The sequence below is a fragment of the Vigna unguiculata genome, chromosome 6, assembly GCF_004118075.2.
Source record: "Vigna unguiculata cultivar IT97K-499-35 chromosome 6, ASM411807v1, whole genome shotgun sequence".
NCBI lineage: Eukaryota > Viridiplantae > Streptophyta > Magnoliopsida > Fabales > Fabaceae > Vigna > Vigna unguiculata.
In genome coordinates, this window is record NC_040284.1 from 17,244,720 (window position 1) to 17,267,615 (window position 22,896).

The following is a 22,896-nucleotide window of genomic DNA, read 5'->3' on the forward strand; positions in this document are numbered from 1 at the left end:
TATCAAACTAAAGTACAGTTGCAAGACGAGAGGATGAACTTCCCTATGTTTTTACATCTTTACATTCATTGATCATAACAATGGCATAATTAAACTCGTTCAAAGGACATGGAAACTGATGCTTCTGTTAAAAGTAAATCTGAAAACAAAACATCAAGATCATAAATCAATTAGAATCTGACTTTTTGATGATTTGCTCAGCTATCCAACCCGAGAGGGTTGCAGCAACAAAAGGAATACCATGACAATGATAAGCAACACAGTTTATGTTTTCCTCAGTTATCTCCACATAACTCTTCTCTTGTCTTTTCAAACACTGCTTCACAAGCTTCTTCAATTTTTCATCATCCCAAGGCTTAACATGAATCAAATTCTCTTCATGCACCAATGTAGTGGTCACTGCCTTTTGTCTGCTGGTGACAATAACAGCACCACCAGTGTCCTTGGGCAAGGCTTGGGAAAACAGTTCTTTGCTCGCATCACCATCATTCTGATCAACACAGAACAAATCATTAAACCAATCATTGCAATGCCACACACTATCCAACACAATCAAGTACTTCTCCTGATGCAAGAGTTTATCGTGAAGATTCTTCAGCAGCCACTTATCTTCAGGTTCCTCCGCCAATAGATCAGGGTCATCATCCAAAAGTGCCAACATCTCCTTAACGATCCTGATATCCATTTCTTCTTCCGATTGCATGTCGTACAAACACACCCATATGGGCTTCTTGTACTTCTCTCTCACTCGTGGATCACTCAGAACCATTTTGGCAAGAGTGGTCTTTCCCGTGCCGCACATTCCATGAACACCAATGGCCTTGAACCCATCATTGGATTCAAGCCGTTTCACGATCTTTTCGATTTCTCCGTCGAATACTGAAAGGTCTGGTGCATCATTTCTTGTGGGGTACCTGCATGAAGAGAACAAGGGGGAGGTTGAGTATTCATTGATATTATTTTTGGACTCCCTCACGACTTGGAGGTTTTTCTTGATATCTTTCAACACGTCGTTGGTACGTTCTACTGGATCAAAACGCGAGAATATGGAGAAGGTTTTCTTGTTTATTCGACACTCGCCAATTGCATGATCCAGTTGGTAGAAATGACAGAGGGATTCAACAGGTGGAGGTGACCAGAATCCCGTGTTCTCTACGAATTCTTTGTTTATTTCAGTCAATAGGGAAGTGATGGGTGGTGATAGGTTGAAAAGCTCAATATCTTTGAAAAATTCCAAGAAGTTTTGTTTAAGGATTTCAGCAGTGTCTGAGGCCATGATTGAAGGAGGGAGCTAGGAATCTAGAATGGTGATGATGATTGAGAATACAAACACTGATGAAATGTGTTTTTATTTTTTTTCACTTTTGTTTCAAACTTGTGGTGTTGAAATGAAAAAGCCAATAGTATTGTTTGTTTGTCTCAGATCTATCTCCAAGAACTATAAGCTTGGAATTAGATTCTTTTCTTGGAACGATGTAATAGATATATAATTTTTTTTTTCTTTGAGGGAAAAGAATGATTCCGTTTCAACTTTTGAAAACCAAACCAAACTGAAACAAGCGGTAGAAAGATTCTCGCTATAGGATTTTTTACCTTTTTAGGAATATTTTCATGATTGTATTTATTAAAAATGTTACCATAGCAATATTATAATATTTTAAAAAACATATTACCGTAGATAAATTAATTTACTGTGTAATATTATTTCAACAAAATGTCACTAACACTATAAGAAATTAATTCAATATATATTAATTTAGAAATTTATAATAAGGGTTAAATATGTTTTTAGTTCCTCAAGTTTCAGTGAATTTTGGAATTAGTCACTTTTCAAAACTTTATACCAATTTAGTCCTTTATTTTTAGAAATGCGTGGATTTAGTCCTTTTTATCAAAATTTTTTAGATTTATTTGACATTTTAAACGTATTTTATGATAATATTTGAGTTAACATTGAAGCGAAAATGTGTCAAACGGTGTAAACAATTCAAATACTATTATGAAATGCACCTCGCACATGGTTTCAAAAGTTTTCTACCGTGATTGTTTCCCTAGTTCTTTTTACTGAGTTCAGATTCTCTGCTAACTTTTTTTGTGATGTCCTCTACTGAGCATTAAAAATACATTGTATTGATATTTTAAATATCTTTTTAATATATTTTAAAACATCAAAATTAGTGTTAATTAGTGTATTATGAAGTCACAGTAGAGGAACAACACAAAAAAAAAAAACGAACAGAGAATCCAAATTCTCTTTTTGCTACTTATCATGATTTTACTATTTGTCAACAAAATTAATGCAAGACGTATTTTGATATGATTACTATTGGTGATAATTTTGATGGAATTGCATCTTTAAACAATACATTATCCCATCTTCGGGACATTCAATTTTAGTCTCTTTAGCTTCCTTCTACGTCGTCTTTAGACTTGCATGTCTATTGTTATGCGAATTGGAATGGTGATCCTAAGGATCGAAAATCCACTACTGGGTGGATAATTTTTCTTGGGGATTCACTTATATCATGGAAGAGTAAGAAACAAGATGTTACATCTTGATTGTCCACAAAAGTTTAGTATCACACCATGGCTTTAACTACCTTTGAGATTAGTTAGCTTCATTGGTTACTTGTGAATATAGGTGCCTATTTGAAAGATCATATGTCTCTACATTGTGACAATAAAAGTACTAACAAAATATATTGAAACAGATTGTCATTTTACTCGTCATCATCTTTAATTTGATATTATATTTTTACCATTTGTTATTCATTCAGCTCTACAAGTTGTGTATATGTTTACCAAAATGTACTCCCTTTTAGGCTCTCATTTTTTATTTGACAAACTCTCAATGCATTTAGTCTTATAATTGTGAGTTTGAGGAAAATGTTAACATAGGTCCATGTTTTAAGCCCATTTACTTGTGGCTTCTATAATTAACTTTGTGTATATTATATATAACAAACCTCTTGTAATATTTTTTTTAGACAATCAATCATACACAATTCACTTCTTCATATATTTTTTTGTTTTCTACGTGATCATTCCTCGTCATAACTTTGGCACCCCTAATCTCTTGAAATGTGAGAAATCAATTTCTATTATCGTTATGTGAAATGTACATGTTGAATCAAGAATTAATGTTCAGCTCATAATCAATCAGACAAAACAAATAGAGCATTTCCATCATTTGATTCTCGAGACATTAATTGCTCCTCCAAATTCTGAACTATCTAATTTGTTTTTCTAAATTCTAGTCACTTCTCTTACAAATGTCCTTCACTTTAATAATTATAACATTTTGTTCTTATTTGTTACGTCATTTACACTTCAAATAGAGATGATTGTAGATACTGATGACATTCTAGTTTTTCTTAAAACTTCATCACCTGATAATAGTATTACATTATGTAACACACTCCGCGCATAAGTAAGATCATCTAATAACTTTGACTCTCCTTCCAACACCAAATCACATTCTTGTTGTCTAAGGAGAATTAACAGAGAACTGACATATTCTAAACAATTGTAAGAAAATATTTAATGATAAAAAAATATGTACAACAAAACAACTCTATATATATATTATGAATCCCAAACACATTTATATTACAAATTTTACTCCAGAACTTGTAGTTCTATAAAATCATTCTTTCTATTGTGACTTTATTTATCTACCAAAAATGACTACGTAATTCAAAGAAAAAAAGTAACTGTTTGATACCACATACACAAAGAAAATAGGATAATGACACTATGATTCCTATTTTTTACTCTCATATTTTACTTTTTGACATAGTTTAGTGTGGACCATTGATTAATAAATAACTATATTTTTTTTAAAGAATCAATAAATCACACTAAACTACGAAGTAAAAAATGAAAGTAAAAAAATAAAGAAGGGCTTACATGTTCTAGTCTTAGAATAAGAAAAAAGAAGCAACAAGTTACAGTGAAGTTATTGCTTTAGGTACTTTTGGTCTCATTTTTTTTCTCCTCATATTCTTCACTTACGACCAATTTTGCCCTTGCATGGCCTTCCTTGATCTGAAACTGCTTGGCTAGCCCTAAATGAGTCATCAATAGCCAAACAAGGGAAAGGAATTCTCCACCTTTACTAAGTTGTTGGACATGAGTGATTGGTATGCAATTTGCTGCTGCATATGATAATAATTCCACCCATACTTGTGCCATCAGTTTCCATTTGTTCGTCCCTTTCAAACCGTTTATAACTGTCGCCAATTTACACGCATCGAATAACAAAGATTTGCTCCTATCTCCCTTCACAGCAGAGGGTTCATATTCAACAGACACACTGGCCAGTGCCTCGCATGCCTCCTGCATTTTACTCTCTGAATCTTCATTCTCCTCTTTTTCTTTGCAAAGAATTCGACCAAACCGAGTGCCACTTAACACCTAGGCAGAAAAAAGTATAAATGTAATGAATGATTCAACATGATTGAAACTCTAACAACATAATTAGGGCTCATAAAATTTGAGAGGGGATTATATATTATTACCCTTTTGATGAACTGAATGAATTCTCCAAGCTTCTCGCACTTCACCCTTGCCTGATAGAGAAGCCAATTCGATCTGGTCCTCATAGTGTTCCTTTTTTCAAGCCGTCTCTTTCTTTCTTTTTCTCCCTCTTCTTTCATTTTCATTCTCATTTCTCCAGCAGCAATACTTTTCCTCTTGCTAAAGAAGTTAGTGGCTTCTTCACGCGTGTCTAGGAATCTTTTCTGCCCAATTCCCCTAACAGCAGACATCATGCTAGGTTGCATGATCAAGAGGTACAACATGTAATCCGACAAAAGCTTGCTAAAATGCCTCAGTTCAGTATCATCATATTCACAATCACCATCATTTCCTTGCTTGAGATCTTCACCATTATTTTCTTTCTTTCTACCATATTCACCATCATCATGATTCCCTGTCTCTATATCTTGACCATTGTTTTCTTTCTTTTTCTGCTCATCATTTTCGTTTTGCCCCTCTTTATCACCATTTTCATCATCATCATCATCACGATTTCCTTGCTCCAGATCTTGATCATTATTCTCTTTCTTTAGCTTCTCATCATTTTCGTGTTGCCCCTCTTTCTTTTCTCGCTTCTCATCTTCATCTTCAAAGAACAAGAGGTCAGTGGCAATGTGCCACAGAATTAGGCACTCATCAAAGGTGACTTCGTTGCGTTCCACATAACGCATCAACTTGTTCAGATCTTTTCGTGATAGATCACCTTCCTGGATAACCCACTCACCTCTGGAGGAACATATTCTTTGAATAGTTTCAACATCTTCTGCATCCCAAGATTTTCTTTTCAACTCGTTAAATATAAAAATCCAAAGCTTCTGAAGCATTGGCCTCTTCTTCTCATACTTCCATTTTTCCACAAACTCTTCGACTCCAATTTTGTCGATCACCCAATCCCACCATTTTTTCTTCTTCTGTAAGCAATGCGATATCAAGTTGAATGCCGAGATGGTTTCAGACCATCTACGAAACAGTACGAATCTTTTCAACACTTCATATTCCTTATTTTTGAACCATTTTGGCTTGTTATCCTTGTGTTTTGTCCATTTGGGTTTCTTAAGCTTCAGAACCCAACTGAAATTGTTGGCTAGTTTGGTTGTTACCTTGGCAACTCCAGTGCCACTATCTGGATCACTGGTTTTCTGAGAGGCGTGAGAGTACAATACTGCAAATGAGTAGTCAGAGAAAATGAACATGATAATGGAGACGACTTCCAAGGATACAGCACCATACAACAATATGTAGGTGACTGTAACATCAAAGGGTTCGCAACCCCTCTTTTGCTCATAAATAAAAACAACCAAAGCTGCAACGACTGAAGCAATGGACAGAAATCGAAAGGAAAGCCCTAACCAGCTCTCTATGATGGTTGTCTTGGTGTAGAAAGTTTGGTAGAGGAAGTTGAGTTCAACCTCTATCACCCTCAAAGCATCCACTGCTGTTCTTTGGACCAAATAAGTTCGACTCTCATTGCGTTCCTGGAAGCTGAAGATCATGTCAACAACGAGCCCTTTGAATTTGTTGAAGTAGTCATAAGCACCCTTCATTACTTCCAAATCCGATAGCTTTTCGTCGAAATCGCTCTGAGGTGAAGAATTTCCCTCTTCAGGAGGGAGACCTAAAACAAAGTTTGAAAGTGGTTATAACAATGAATACTATTTTGTTGATGTTGCTGAGATTAAGCTTTAGATGCCTTACTCCGGGGAGTGTCTGGTTGTGAGTTGGCACTATTGGGTGCTTCTTTGAGTTGAGGTTGTTTGAAAGGGTTATTGCCATCAGTTTGGCCATCAGTTTCGTCTGTAGAAGGTGTCTTGGTGTGTGGATCATCTGGTTTGGCAGGAATTTGGTCTAGCTCATCAAACTCCATAAATTGATCTGAGATTTCTGGCATGGTTACTATTTGTGCTGGAAGTCCTGCTTCCTGTCTAGATTTGAGCTCCTCCATGAGCTTTGCATAGTTGGGACCTGGATCAGCATTTTGAATCATAGATTGTCGGAAGTTGTCAGCACTTGCAAGTTGCAGAGAACGAGTTCTTTCTGCAAATTTTATGACCCCTGCCATGAAAACTAGGGCTGTAGGGATCCATAACGTGTTTTCAGGAAGTGTCAGCAGGAACACGTAACCTGTTAGGCATACCTGTGAATATAAAAAGGTCACATATTTATATACACATATCTACTCAAAATAAACTAATGTCGTTTTTCATGTTTTCATCTCATATATAGGATGGATTTCAAAACCCTTTTTTTATTTCTATTAATTTTGTAATTATTAATATGATTTTCTTGAAATCGAATTAGTCTTATCATTGTCCAGTAATTACGAAATAAGATTGAGAAATGTAATACAATGGTAATGTATTGTGAGTATTTAAAAGAATAATATATTAACATTATACAAACAGTATCTTTTTTTAACAAATTTTTATACTTAAAAATAAAATTTAAATGAATATGTAAAACGTCATACTTGAATTATTTAATGATGTGAAATTTAAATTCATCTTCGAAACGCATCAAATATAAGCTTTTAAAGTCTGGCTATCAAAATTAGCTTAGTTCGAATGTCATATGATAATACATAAAAAATTAATACAAGTACTAAATATTTAATAAATGAATTTAAAGTTAATAATAACAGAAGAGAAAAAAAGGCCAAAATAAAAAATTATTTTTGTCATACTAGTATGCTTCCAACACACTACTCTTTTCATGAGAAATTAAAGGAAGAGAGAGAAGCTACACTTTATTCTTTCAAAGCCAGATCATAATTTGGACTCATCTTTCTAAGTTAACAGTGGAAACATGTCGTATTATTTTGTTTTTTTACTGTGTGTTGATGATGTTTTTTTTTTTTAAATATTATATTTTTTACTTAATAGATATGCAAGAAAATGTAATAGTATATCATGTTGACTAAATTTTCCACTGCTTCCTTCTACCTGATATATGACATGTTTATTGCTTTCTTAGTTGACTACCTCGAGTCTCCTCCTATAGAATAAATATATAAAAGACAGATAAGAGAAGCTTATTTTATTACTAAATTTTTTTTGTAATAAATGAGATTTTTTTTTTTGTAAATTTGTTAAAAAAAAATTATAAAAAAAATATTTTGTTATTTTCTCTGAGAATTTTAATCAGCAAGTATCATTTAGGAGTAATTATTTTTTACAATATTATAAAATTCATAAATACTTCTTACAAAATTTATTGTAAAAAATATTTTATACAAAATAATTTGCAAGAAATTAATAACAATTACCTGCAAATTCTTTAACATAACCAAATTTATAAATATTTCCTAAAAAAAATTTAAAACAAAATTAACAGAAAATATCAATTCTTTTAATAGTGTTTACCGAATTAATAAGAAATTGAGATTGTCAAACATGAGTGAATATATAAATTTGAGTCCTTGAAACCTTAGAAGAGTAAAAGAAAAATATAAGTATACAAGGTGATGAAATCTTTAAGGTTGTTATGTTGCTTGTAAAGTCTTTTAACATATTGAAATCAAATACTTTCTAGTTATGTACATCTGAATTGAAGTATGTTAAGATCTATGTTGATTTTCAGTGGAACAACAGTTCAATCTTCTCACTTATACTCAATGTTGACTCAGACTTATACTTTTAAGAAAAAACAAGTAAATTAGGTTTACCTGCACCGTGAGTCCAAGCATGTGCCTGAGCCAAAGTTCATTGTCCTCGAGAGAAAAAGCAGTAATGGTGTCAGGGCCACCCAAGTGCAGCAGCAGAAACGGTGTCCAGAACGCGCGCAAGTAATCATCGATGGTGGAAACTGCCGTGTCTTTATCACCGTATTTGTTGGAGATGAGGCCAACACAGAAGTCCGCAGTGACATCTGCAACAAGATACGTGAACCAAAGCAACGACACCAACAACGTATTTCTCGAGCGTTTTCTGAAAGGAGCTATGAAGATCAGAACTATCTGCATGGTCAGACTCACAAGAACAACACCCTGAATGTTCCATTTTCCCCAAATGTTCCTCGCAAAGTTTGGGATAGGGTTTACCATTTCCCTTTACCTTCTTTCTTCTTCCCTCCCCGACCAGATCTCTCTCTTTTTTCTCTCGTGTTTCATCGTTTTAAATAGAACACCATGCATGCATGGATGATATGACTTATTTTTTTTTTGCTTAATATTCACCTTAATAACTAAGAAACTCAAATGAAAAAAAGAAAAAAAAAATGTATAGTAGTTAAGTAACATATTTAAAACCGTAAGAACTACACATGAAAACGTTCTTCACGCAGTTATTCTTAAAGAAGGATTCATGAGATGTATACAAAAGAGGTAGTTTCTCTTTGATTTACTTTTTCTGACAGATTATTCTTTCTTCTTTTTCTCTTTTGTTACAGTTCAGGTTTGGAGTGGTTGTGATGTAGCTCTTCATCATCACTAAGGAAACAAAAGCTGAAGGTTCAGCTCTTCCGATACACTCTTCCTTTTCATTCTCTATCTTTATGTAGTTGGCAATTAAGTGGGGTATGAAAAAACTACATGTGTTGTGCTCTGCTTTGTTTCTTTTGCTTTATAGTCCTATTCTTTGGGAGAAAATGCTTCCCTTTTACTTTGGCTCCAGACAAGTTACATGTCCTGAAAGAGAAAGCACGATAGAGGAACATAACTTTGCGCCTCAATTAGAACCCATGTTTTCTTTCAACACACGCACTTCAAGTTACATTTATTTTTATTTTCGTGAAGTGTAATTGCTTCTTATGAAATATATATATATATATATATATATATATATATATATATATATATATATATATATATATATATATATATATATATATATATATATATATATATATATATATATATATATAAAGCTATGACTTGCAAGGTCGCTGAAATAGTAAACTTCGACAACTTAAAAAGTCTCTATTTGTTATCAAATGTTAGAACAAAATATATTTTGAGAAATTAATATTTCTAAATTCAGTTTAATTTGGATCTTCAATATTTTAAAATTGATTTAGTTGATTCTATTGATTTCACATCGGCCGACAAAACTTTTCACTAATCCCAAGATTCTTGAAGCGATTGATGCAGATTCGCAGATTGCTTTTCATATCTTACATTCTTTCCATCTCATCTGAGTAAGACATTGTTGGAAAGATCTAAAAAAATTAACGGAGAAACAATCGGAAATAAAATTTAAATCAAATCTTTTCTAAATATTTAATATACAAAATAATAAAATGTATAAAACATAGAAAGGAAGAATTAGCAATCACCAAAATCGTGAAAACTTCGATATGGAGAAAAAATTTACGGGACTTAATAATAATTAATAGGTTAAAATATTTTTTTTTCTCAATTTTCGTCAAATTTTTTCAAATAAGTCCTTAATTTTGGTTTTGTGTTCAAATAAGTTCTAATTTTCGTCAATTTTGTTCAATTAGGCTCGTTTTTGTTAACACCGTTTAAATCATTAACGACCATGAACAATGATTACTACGTGTCATTTCGTGATTTTTTTTATATTTTTATTTTTTAATTTTTTAATTTTTTAATTTTTTTTTAAATGTACACGTGTCAACCCAGTAGCGTGCCACGTGTCACTTCTGGTTTTTTTGAATTTTTATAAATATCCACGTGTCAAACGAGTAGCGTGTCACATGTCAAAATCAATGTTCTATATTCAATTTGGTTCCTATATTTGTTATTTTTGTTTAATTAGGTCCCAATTTTTGTTAACATTAACCAATTTGGTTCCTATCGAAGATGTGACCAAATTTAATTTTTATATCAAAGTTATAATGATGTGAATTTTAATATATTACATAAAAATATTTAATAAAAAATGTGAATTTTAATATAAAAATTAAATTTGGATTTAATTTGGAGAGGGACCAAATTGGTTAATGTTAACAAAAATGGGGACCTAATTGAACAAAAATAACAAATATAGGGACCAAATTGAATATAGAACATTGACTTTGACACATGGTACACTACTGAGTTGACACGTGGACATGTATAAAAATTTAAAAAAAATTCAAAAAATGCACGGAGTGACACGTGGCACGCTACTGGGTTGACACATGTACATTTAAAAAAAATTTAAAAAATTTAAAAATAAATTGAAAATAAAAAAATTCAAAAAAACTACGAAGTGCACGTGGCAGTCATTGTTCATGACCGTTAATGATTTAAACGTGTTAGCAAAAAAGGACCCAAATGAACAAAATTGACAAAAATTGAGACCTATTTGAACACAAAACCAAAATTATGGCTTATTTGAAAAAACTTGACAAAAATTGGGACAAAAAATGTATTTTAACCTAACTAATACGTACACCACAAGTTCTCTTGAACATTTGAAATATCAATATAACACTAACAAGATGAATAACAAATCCAATGGTACTTTAAATAAACAACAGAGAGAACCCCAATATATGAGATATGAAATAAAATATTTGTTTTAAGGTAATTTTTCTGCTAAGACTTACAAGATAAACTTGTTACTCTTTTTGATGGTTTCTCACCAGAAACACTCACAATTTCTTTGTCTTTGTCTCTCACTCTATTTTTTCTCATAACAAACCTAATGCAATGGTTGTATATTTAAATAATTGCATAATGGACCAGAAATTCATAAAAAATACTTACTTTTATTTTTCTTAATTAAATTAGTGTGGACCTAAAAAATTGGTGACCCACCTAACAAAAATGATGTAATTATTGTGAAAAATACATGAATGATAAATACATTATTGATATATTCAGGAAATTGAAATCGGGTATTAATATTTACGACTTTCAGATTCATGTGTAGCAAAGAACCTTAATGTAGATAGCATCTGGAGCTAAAACCTTGGCTAAATATATCATGATCTCATTGAATCAATAAAGAGTCCGAGAGAGGAGGGGACAAAGCATAAATGCTAACAATCCTACATCAACTTGATAAAAAATTTAGGGGGCCAAATTATATTTGTTATATATAAATTATTTTTTAATTAAAAAATAATAATTTTTTACATCATTTTTTATTCAAAATAAGCACTCATGACAATATAATCCAAACAATAATATATATGAAAGAGTAATATAAAGTTTATCATCAACAATAATATATAAAAAAAAAAAAACAAAAGTTACATTTAGTCAAAATGCTCCTCCAACTTTTAAAACCTATAAAAAAACATTCAAAAAGTTAAAACATGTTAACGAGAATCAACTTATTGCCAATAAGAGTTCAATAAAAATAAACTCAATTACATGTAACAATGAAAACATCTGAGTCAGGTCCTCCGCTTGGTTTTTTACTAAAAAGATAGCACGGTAAGCAATATGCAGCATCTTTTAATGGTGAATACTCTAACCATGAAGGAAATAAGCTAAACCATGTGTACTGAAATCTTCTTGGATGATCATCTTTCCAGACAACGGATAATTTTCTAGATGCATTTGATATGGACCCCATTTTAGATAAGTCATTCGTACCTCATCAATTTGTTTGGTGGGTATTGTCAGATTTGAAGACGCTTCCCCGGATCATGTTCTAAAGTATTTTCAAATTCATTATATGTAACTTTAGGAACCTTAGAGAGTTGTTTTTCGTTTTCTTCAATATTTGGATTATCATGAAGTTTCTCAATTTTAGACGATGTAGATGCATTTTTCATCTTCATCACAAGTCTTCCTCTTGAAAAAAGAATCAATTCTTTTACTCTTTATCATATTTTTTCTAATATAAATTTGTCATTTCTTTTACAAAAAAAATAAAATTATGAATACCTCAAATTAAATCTTAAAAGCAAGACTCAATATTTTAAGAAAATTAATAACTTCTAAATGATTAGCTTCCCTTACCTTAGAGAGTAGATTCCTAATCTTGCTCTTTCCTTACACAACTTCAAAGCCTAAAATAGCTCTATCTACACAAAGAAGAGTTTGATCAATAATTAAAACATGATTTTATGATCTCTAACAGATAGAGATATGCCTAGAGCATAGAAAAGCCACATACAAAAGGAAAACAAATTGCTTAAAAAAGGAAGGGAAAAAATGAACTTACTCACAAGAAGAAATTGCTCAATCCAAAATGTTCATTAACTCTTCAATTTTGTCGTAGTACAATTTAATTTTAAAAATAATAAGGAAATGATGATGAAAATTAAGATAAAAATAAAACAAAAGAAAGAAATGGAAGCACGAAAGAGAAAAACCAAATAAAAAAGTATAAGAAATTATAATAGAAAAAAAACGTGATTTTTAAATTAAAAAAAATCTAAATTAAATTAATATAAATAAAATAATAATATATAAATAAAATAATAATATATAAATATATTTTTTAAAAATATGTAAAAATAAAATAAAATAAAAATCAATTAATATAAATAAAATAATAATATATAAATATTACTTTTTAAATAAAAAAAAGAAAAAAAAAATGGTTGGAAGCCATGACTTCCCTATGTCATAACCTTCTTCCGCCATTATAGCTAAGACTTCTAATAGTGTACATGGTGATAAAAGACAAAGATTAATAAACGTATATTTAAGTATTAATGAATGTCAAATTCTAATGAATATATAAGAGATATTTGATTTGATATGTAACAATTATCCCTGAGTATACAGAGTATACCGGGATTATCACTTCCAAATGGAAAATAATATTTTAATAATTAAATTTTGATAATTTTTTTATAACTTAAGATAATATTTTTTAAGTTTTTTTTTTTATTTTTTATATTTTTTTATATTTTAAAACTATTTAAAAATATATAATAAAAAATTATTAAAATTTAATTATCAAAATATTATTCTTTCCATATTATTATTATTATGCCACCTACTCTATTTTTTTCTCCTAACACGATTGATTTGGATTAATTTATTTTATAAGGTAAAAGGATTATGAGACTGAAATGACAGAAAGAAAAAAAAACTGACGAGTATGACGAGAGAAAGATATACGAAAATTTATTAGATATCAAACCGGTCAAATCAATAAGAGATAATAAAATTATTTTAAAAAAACAAAGATTATTCAAATAAGATAAAAATTAAGGATTAAAGAAATCAAATGACATATTATTTTATGTTACCCAATCAATTAAAATTTTATGTAATTAAACACAAAATGATAATCAAACAACAAAATAAACAATAATATATATATATATATATATTAAAAATTAGTATAAATAATAAAATGTGTAATTTAGTTCGTATTTGATTCAATAAAATTAAAAATACACCATTTTAACATGATTGTTAGAAAAAGAAATAAATGTTTAATCAATGTTGTATTATGAGAACAAATATGTTAGAAATGTAAGTGAATCTTGTGAATAAAAAAATTGAGAGATGAGAGATGACAAAAAAAAGTGTGAAGGAAAAAAAATAAAAAAAAAGTATTACAAAACTAATTATTATATATATATATATATATATGCCCATCCACGTCTACATATCAAAATGTAAAAAATCAAATAATATTCATATTCATACTCAATCAATAAAACTTCCTGTCAAAACATTGAGAAGTTCAAATAATACTCGTAAGTTCAGTTTATTTGTCATCCTAGTACCGATACTATACTATCAATATCAATTTTAATCTTATTTTAGATAACTCAAACTTTAATAATCTTATTTTAGATAACTCAAAGTCTTGGAAAGACAATGTCTTAATATTTATTGGAATAATAGACCTCTAAAAGTAAGAGAGAAATGAATATTTGAAAAAAAATCAAGTTGCATGAGTCAACTTGACAAACCTAATATAAAATAAAGGTTAAAATATTTAATTGATCCTCATATTTTTTATTAGTGTCAATTAGATCTACATTTTTGTAAATAAGTAACAATTAGGTCATTTCCATTAATATAAACTAACACCGTTAAGTAGGTGTCACGTGTCAGTTTCTCGTTTTTTTGAATTTTTTTTGAAATTTTTTGAAATTTTTTTAAAAAAATATTTATGCCACGTGTCACGTTTGTAGTGTGCCACATGCTAATCTAATATGATGACACATGTTAAATTATTCTGTAAATTTTAATTTGGTTCTTATATTTGTTAATTTGATTTAATTTCAGTCCCAAATTGTTTTTAAAATTTACAATTTCATGTGCACCAAATTTAAACCAAATTTAATTTTTATATAAATGTTATGATGATACTTTTGTTACAAGTGATATTTCTATTACATATTTTTAATAATATTAAGTTTATTTAAATTTATATTTTACATTAAACTTTATTTAAATTTTATTTTAAAATTATAAATATATAGATGGATGAATTTATATTTGAAATATTTGTATAACATTATATATCAACAATTTCTTAGAGTTGGCTTAAAAATAACAATTTTATAAATTCAAATGTAAATTTTTAAAACGAATTTTATAACAAATTAAAATAAATATATTTAAAAATTTAATATTAAATAAACTTAATATTTAATAAAAATATCAATTTTAATAAAAATATTCATAACATTATATAAAAGTTAAATTTTGTCTAAATTTGGATGAAATTGAAATTTTTAAAAAAAATTTTGAACTGAAATCAAATCAAATCAACAAATCTAAGGATTAAATTGAAATTCATACAATAATTTGACATGTGTCACCATATTAGATTGACACGTGATACATTACAAACGTCACACGTGGCATAAATATTTAAAAAAATTCAAAATTCAAAAAATTCAAAAATTAAAAAAAAGATCAAAAAAACGAGGAACTGACACGTGACACTTACTTAATGATTTTAGTTTCATACTAACAGAAATGACCTAATTGTTACTGATTTACAAAAATGTGGACCAAATTGAGACTAATAAAAATATGAGGACCAAATTGAAATTTTGATACAAAAACGGAGATCAAGAACCAACTGAGTATTTTAACCTAAAATAAATATATAGATAAAGAAAACATCAAGATGATATTATGAAGATGTTTCATATTGCTTCAAAACTAAAACTAAATGTACTTGAATTAAAACTAAATTTACATAGTTATATATAAATGATAGTTTTTTTTATCAAAGACTTCAATTTAAATTTGGTTCTAACATAGTTGTTATTATTGAGTGTTGATTTAATTCATGATCAAATATTTTATAAAGATTATTTTGTAATGAGAATACGAATTCAAAAAGCAGAAGTAAGTAAGCAATCGAACGACACTAATAACGGAAGGTTGATATTTTTTCTTCCACGTTTCAAATGATATGAATATGTTTATTTATGGTTGTGGTACTTCATGTGATTTTTGAACCAATTTTTTGGAGTTTCTACTAGTCTAGTACTTGTAGCTCTCTCTTATGTTGTTTGTGAATGATTTTAGGGTCTTCTATCTTCTTTTATATAGTTGTGAACGTTGTCACTCTCGTCCACATAATATAATAACTATCGTTTATCATATTTGTTATGATAAATATAATAAGTGGTGATATATAATATAGCCAAGATTATATATATATATATATATATATATATATATATGTATATATATATATATGTATATATATATATATATATATATATATATATATATATATATGTATATATATATATATATTTATTGATAAAATATGAATTTTTCGATATCTGATCCAAGTTAATTTTTTAATATCTTCTACTAATTAGTTACACTCACTACAATAATCTTGAATTTTCGTGGGAGTTTATTAAAAGAGGTTAGTATAACCTCAAGTAATTTTTACAAATAGTAGAAGTTTTTTAAACTCCTAGTAAGTGCTAGAGATTTTTTAAATGAACCATAATAAATTTCATTTTCCTCTCTTTTTTTTGCAATCCCTCTTTCCTCACTTTTTAAAGATACAGTATAATCTATCCTCTCGTTTGTGTGACCTAACAGTCTCTTGCTCGCGTGACCTAACAGAATACATTTTCTTCTCTTCATCTCTTGAGCTCAAGTAAAAAATTTCTGTTTGCCCTCTCTCAATCAGCAAACATGGTCCTCTCTCAATCTTAGCTTCCAATTTCTTTGCATTTCTCTTCTCGAATCGATTAATCGCTACTTCGAATTGGTAATGGCTTTCGATTTTTTTTCACTTTTATGTTAATTTCTCACTTTCAGCCTTTCATGGTAATTTCTCACTTTCCCCCTTTCATCAAATTTGTTCTGCGTTGTGCAGTTGCAAGTTTAATGGCTTTGGTTTGGTCGTTGAGGGTTCGGTAATTTGTTTGCTTCATAGTTATTTCACGTGTTTGCAATTGCTTTGCAGGTTTGCTACTTGATCTAACCTAAAACTATCGTAGGTAATGCGTAGAATTATTGTGTATATAAAATTTGCTAGTGAGGATTACTACAATGGAAGGGTAGTTGACACCATGTCATTCTCCCATGGTTGACTATATAAATGTATATGTGTGTACAAGACATACACATACCAAGCAAGTCACAAAAATATTCACAAGTTTTTATTCCAATTAATTTTTATTTTTGTTTTTCCCTGATTGGATATTAGAGTAACAGAGAGGAAATACTAAAGTGAGGAATACCATTGTAATAATTGTTTTTTTTTATTGCTACTGTAAATTTTGATGTTGGTATTAGCCCCCTTTGGTGGTGTGTACCAAGAAGGACTAATGAAAGAACCAAGAAGAAACTTATATATGCTAGAAATTAGTATTTGAAATTGTGTTGTTTTACATTATTTTACCTTAAGTTGTAAATAATGTACTTTCTTTTTTTTTTAATGAATGTTATATTCGGGATAATGTATCATTTTAGAATATTTGTCTTGTCTTTTTCATTATCTCGTGTATTTATGTTGAGGAACAATAACATATTTAGGAATGTAAAAGTAGATGTTGAGAAAATGTTTTCTTTGGCACAAATTAAAACATGGGTCTGGATCACAAATAAGTACTCAAAAGCATCTTTTTCGTATTCAGATTGGTTCTTATGTCCAACCATGTGTCTAAAATCAATACGACTCTAATCTTAACATCTAACACTCCATTGCTCTTGTATGTATGCTTTGAAAAACGCAATGAGTGAGTGTCACCATTACGTGTCTTTATGTGTTTTGTTTTGTATAATGTTGTGGCTTTTTGTTGTGGGATTCTTGATTGTATTTTTTTTTTTGCATGGTTATAGAATTTTTTGGATGTTCCACCGAAGATCACAAAGTCTACAATAAAAAGAATTGAGACTATGCTTGATTCAAGTATATATGCAGAAGCATTTTTTGAACACAAGTTTTTGGGATTGTTATAGAAAACAAACTACAATGTAAAGTTTAGTCTTCAATGGGGTTGTTGTCATGACAATATTTTTTGCAGCATCATTTAGAGAGGGGGAGTTATATTGTTGCATTTTATTTTTCTTTGTGTATATATTACTTTGTCTATGTGTTGGGACAACCCAATTGTCCATATTCAATACATTATTTTTTGCTGATAAAAAAAATCTCACGTATTTATGTGGATTAAAAGAAATCAATTTACGTGCAATAGAAAAATACAAATGAAATTAACGGAGGTTTGAAACTCCAAGGAAAAGCACTAAAATGATGACTCGCATAGTAGGAGTTTGAAACCTCTAGGAAGTAGCGGGTGTTTGAAACCCATTGAAACCTCTAGGAAGGGATTACTCTAAAACGTCGATAATTTATTAACTACGCTGATTTTAGCGAGAATTAAAACCTCTAAAAACGCCAAATAAAACCCTTGCTAAAACATTTTTTGTTGTAGTGACCATGTTAAATGTTTTTCATCACATACAAAACACATAAGAAACATCTTACACAAAACAATTGTGAAAGTATAGAAATTCCTTTTTTATTCATATTCCATAAACTTTAAAAAGAAATTGTAATATTCTTGTTCTGACATTAGTTTTAAGCAAAGAATGAGTAGAACTTCATGGTTATTGAACGAATATAGAAGAAGTGAAAGAATAAGCAACGAATAACCTGTTATGTAGGGTGTAGAAAGGGAGAAAGGAGATTGAGAGAAAGGGGAAAAAAGTGATAAATATAGTTCTTTCAAGTAAGAATTTTTGTTTACATCAGAGACATTACACTTGATAAAGAGATACGACCACCACAATTTTTGTACCAATAAACCAGGTAGTACCTTCACTCATATTTTCTGTAAATTTATCTATTTTATTATTTTCCTACAAATTTATATTTTGCAGGAAATTTCAGAAGAAATCTATGCAAATGAATTCATGATAGAAACTTTTACAGGTAGCTTTTGTGTGTATCTTTCTCATGATCTATTTATTATTTGAAACATTTAAAAAAACATTGCTGCAATATCCACAATATGTCACTCCATTAAATTTCAAGAGATTTTGGAATTCAACACAAAATAAAATTGAAAAGATGTTCTTAATATTTTCATTTAATTAAATATTGTTAGTGATAGTTCTCTTCATTAATATTGGAAATTTCGTAGTTTTATCCAAGCTTATAAGAAGATTATCTGTTTTCCCATATATAGGTGTTGTTTTTCTTTTGTCTTTCAGCCCCCAAGTTTGTTTTTCTTCTTCTCTTCTCATTCAGGTACCTTTATATATATATATATATTCTAAATTTTGTTATTTTAATCTCCTTTTAAATCATTGACGTGTTCTATCACAAATGAATTCATTTCAACATGATATCCATATTATTTCAGGCACTTTGAAAAAGTCATTCACCTCAGGTACTTATTCTCTTTTCTCTATAATTAAATTAATAAATTTTGCCTTGGTTCTTATTTTAAATTTTAATGGTTAAGACTTTCCTTCTAATTGATTTCTCTAATTTCAACTTTCCCAATTCCTGAGTTATATGTAGTCATATTTTTAATAGTTTTGAAAATGCAATTTCAATATTCATTGAGGAGTACTATTTAATCAAATTTGTGTTGGAACTTTACCCAATACTCAAATACTTCGCAAGATAACATCACAATTTTTTATAATTTAAACGAAAAACTTATCTGTTTATTTTTCATCACTGATTCTGTATACTACTTTTTCTTTTCACTTCAACCCCAAAAAAAGTTATAATCTTTTTAATTATATTTTGTTCTTATATCTTAAATACATCTTTAGTTCTCGGGCGATCATGTCCAAAATTTTGATAGATTTTGGTTTTCAAAATTAAAAAATAATAATGAATATAATATTTTTAATCTAATTATTTTAAAAAAATTATGTACCAAATTTTCTCAATTGACATTGAAACAAAAATATGTCAAACAAGATAAACAATTCAAATTTTAGTCAATTTTTTAGAATCACATTTCACCCGTATATTATAATAAATATAATATCAATGCATTTATTAAACATCTATTATAAATCAAATGTTCCTCTCTCGGTCAAAAGTCAACATCTCATGTTATGCGTTATTACCATCATACACTTGATTCTACTTTCCAAAGACTTGTATATTGAGTTAGAAGCAGAAATTAAAATTTGTCATATTATATTCACTAAGTTCATAGAAGAAAAACACTGTTTATCGACGGATAAAAATTGACGAATAATTTTTCATCGAAAAACATGGTTTATCGACAAATAAACCGACGATAGGGAGCGTCGGTAACAATAAACAAAAAATAGTTGAATTTTCGACGGACTTACCAATGGATTACCTTAGTTGAAATTACCAACGTACATATCCGTCGGTAAGGTCATCAACTGAAGTAGAAACTGTGATGGTCGTCGGTAATTTCGTCGGTAAGTTACCTTCTCATTTACCGAAGGATATGATTTGTCGGTAATGGCTCGATAATATCCAATTTCGTTTTCGGTTTCCCCCTTTTCTTTTCATTCTCACCAAAAACAGAACCACACTACAACTCTGAAAATCTCCTCCTGTATAGGGCGTTGCCGTTGTCCACGTGTTTTTCCGGCACCCACCGTAGTGTCTCCGGTTGCTACCATCAAGCGTCTCTTGTTTCGGCCTTGAAGGGAATCTTGGTAAGGGTTTTTTCTTCTTTTCTCTTTTCCTTTGTCGCAATTCGTTTTTTCCAATTGTGTAATCATTTTTGCAATTTGTCTTGTGCTTTCATTAGTGGAGTCTTTGTTGGTTGAGGGTGGCTTGCTATCGAGGGAGATTTTGAAGTTGTTGGTGCTTCGGCCGTCGTGAGTCCTTGGTGTGGTACTGTTTCAACAGTTGTTGAGGTAAGCAGCTTGATTCATTGTTAATTGGATGGGGTTTTATGGGTTTAGCTCATGGAAATAAAAAATGGGTATGATTGTGAATTCGTTGTGAATTGGTTGGGTTTCCACTCTGTGTTTGGTGTATGTTTTTGATGATGATGTTGTAGTGTTTGGTGTGTGACAAGTTTTGTTGCAGGGTCTTTTGGTGCTGCTGATTTTTTATTCCACCACTGTAACTAAAATACACAATAGATTCCTTAAAAATTGTGTTCTAAATATCATTCATAGTTTGATTGACAAGTTTGATCTATGGTATAGCTAACTTTAAGTTGTGGTTTGCCAATCTTTCAACAAATTTATCACAACGTTGAACATGGTTCACATTTCTAATTTGAAATTTTACTTATGCACACATATATACACTAATATGATATAGCCATGGCCTACCTCCTTTGAGAAAACTATAACTATTGCTTGCACTTAACACATATACACTATAAATATTTTCTTGCACTTAACAATTCACCAAGCCAACACTAGACTATATAATACGTGTGATTACTTTTGATTTCTTACTTGCTTTTTTGTTAATCTTTTACAAGTTCTTTAGAATTACTATTTCACTGCTTTTGTTGACTTTGTTGAGTTTCTTAATCTGTCAATCTGCCATGTATGATTATAAACCTTCAACTTTTCGTGAATAGGTAATCTAAGAGAAAGATGCATAAGTAATTGTGAAAGCCTGCTCTACATCAATTTTTGCAAAGTTTTAGCCAAGTAAGTTTTTTATTTTGTTAATTATTTATTTATTAAGCTATTTGTGCTTACATGTACATGACTAAGAAAGCATGGTCACAAATTTAAAGAAAAGATAGAAATATGACAGTTTTCTTCAATCACAAGTTTATGATAAAAAAAATCAATTTTATGAAGTTTTTAGTGTGAGTATATTATGTATAAGATTTGAATTTAATGGGCACACATAATCATATAGCTACACAAGCTTAATCCCTGTTTTTGAGTCATAGAAAAATTGTTACCACTAGAATTGATTGAAGGGAATTGTGACTCAAGTGATCTGTAGTTGAGACAACCCCACTATATCTTATGTGACTTCACTAAGCTTCATTTTTCTGTTAGGTTTTTTATGTGAAAGTTAAGCACAAGCTACCAAGTAGATAAAGGAATATTAAAATTAAACATTTTGATGTGCTTGAAGTTATCCTCTCTGGTAAACTCTAATTGAAAACGTTAACTCTGCATAATTTTATGAGTCTTTGGCTGATTTGCATGCATTGGTTTCTTTCAATCAATATTTCACTGCTGACTTTGCATTTTTTGGCTGCATTACAACCATAAAACTTAAGTTAATGTTATTCATGCTAACAAATCTAGCTAAAGAAACATGACTAAGGAACCCACTAAGTTGTATTTCACTTAAGCAACCTATAGGTCAACTCTCCATCCAAACTAATTTTCAGAGTGCAAAATGTACTCTAATTTTTTTTTCTTTTTGCATAGTAGTCCCTGGTGGGTTAACTAAAGTTTTGACCAAACTTACTTTCACTAAAACTCACTATTTCATTAATAGTTATGCCTATGCTTATGCTTGCCAATTCATTAGAAATTTGTTTTTGAATTTTCCTTGCATCTGAATGTGTTCTGCTGGGACTTAACTATTGTGAGTTGAATACTCAATCTGCATTTCTATTCACACTTCATATTCATACATATTTAAATCTAATGTGATTTTGGGTTATTTTAGTCTGCTTGTTTGGTGCCGGTTGTAGCTATGTTGCTAATTTATTGTTTCCATATAGTGTTTGAACCTACATTTGAGTGATTTTTACACTTACTGATGGATTATCGACAGTCACATCCGTCGAAAAATTCATTCGTGCATGCACTGGCATTACTGACGGATATGTTCATCGGTAATTACCGAAGGAAGCATCTGTCGATAATGACAGTGCCTGCACGAATAAATTTTCTGACAGATATGGTCGTTCGATGGACAGATCCTTCGATAATAATCGACGGCATGAACGACGGATGTGTCTATCGGTAATTATTGATGGACTTTTGTAACCCGTCGATAAAGTATTACCCACGATATGTTTACCTGCAGAATTTTTTTTATCGAAAGTTCGTTTGTAAAGTATTATTATCGATGGATTATGGCCGTTATCGACGAATTCGAACCGTCGGTAATAAGT

At 29.9% G+C, this 22,896-nt stretch overlaps 2 protein-coding genes across 2 annotated transcripts; both read right to left on the minus strand.

Moving 5' to 3' along the window:
• Positions 1–166: 166 nt before the first annotated feature.
• On the minus strand, positions 167–1,276 carry LOC114188478 (disease resistance protein RPP8-like). Its single transcript, XM_028077049.1, has one exon. The coding sequence runs from the start codon at positions 1,274–1,276 to the stop codon at positions 167–169; it is 1,110 nt and encodes a 369-aa protein (XP_027932850.1).
• A 2,323-nt stretch (positions 1,277–3,599) lies between these two features.
• On the minus strand, positions 3,600–8,653 carry LOC114187352. The gene is made up of 4 exons (XM_028075588.1): positions 8,201–8,653; positions 6,235–6,673; positions 4,521–6,154; positions 3,600–4,416 (listed from the first exon to the last, which is right to left on the minus strand). The coding sequence occupies exons 1-4, from the start codon at positions 8,576–8,578 to the stop codon at positions 3,967–3,969; spliced, it is 2,901 nt and encodes a 966-aa protein (XP_027931389.1). The 5' UTR covers positions 8,579–8,653; the 3' UTR covers positions 3,600–3,966.
• Positions 8,654–22,896: the final 14,243 nt, after the last annotated feature.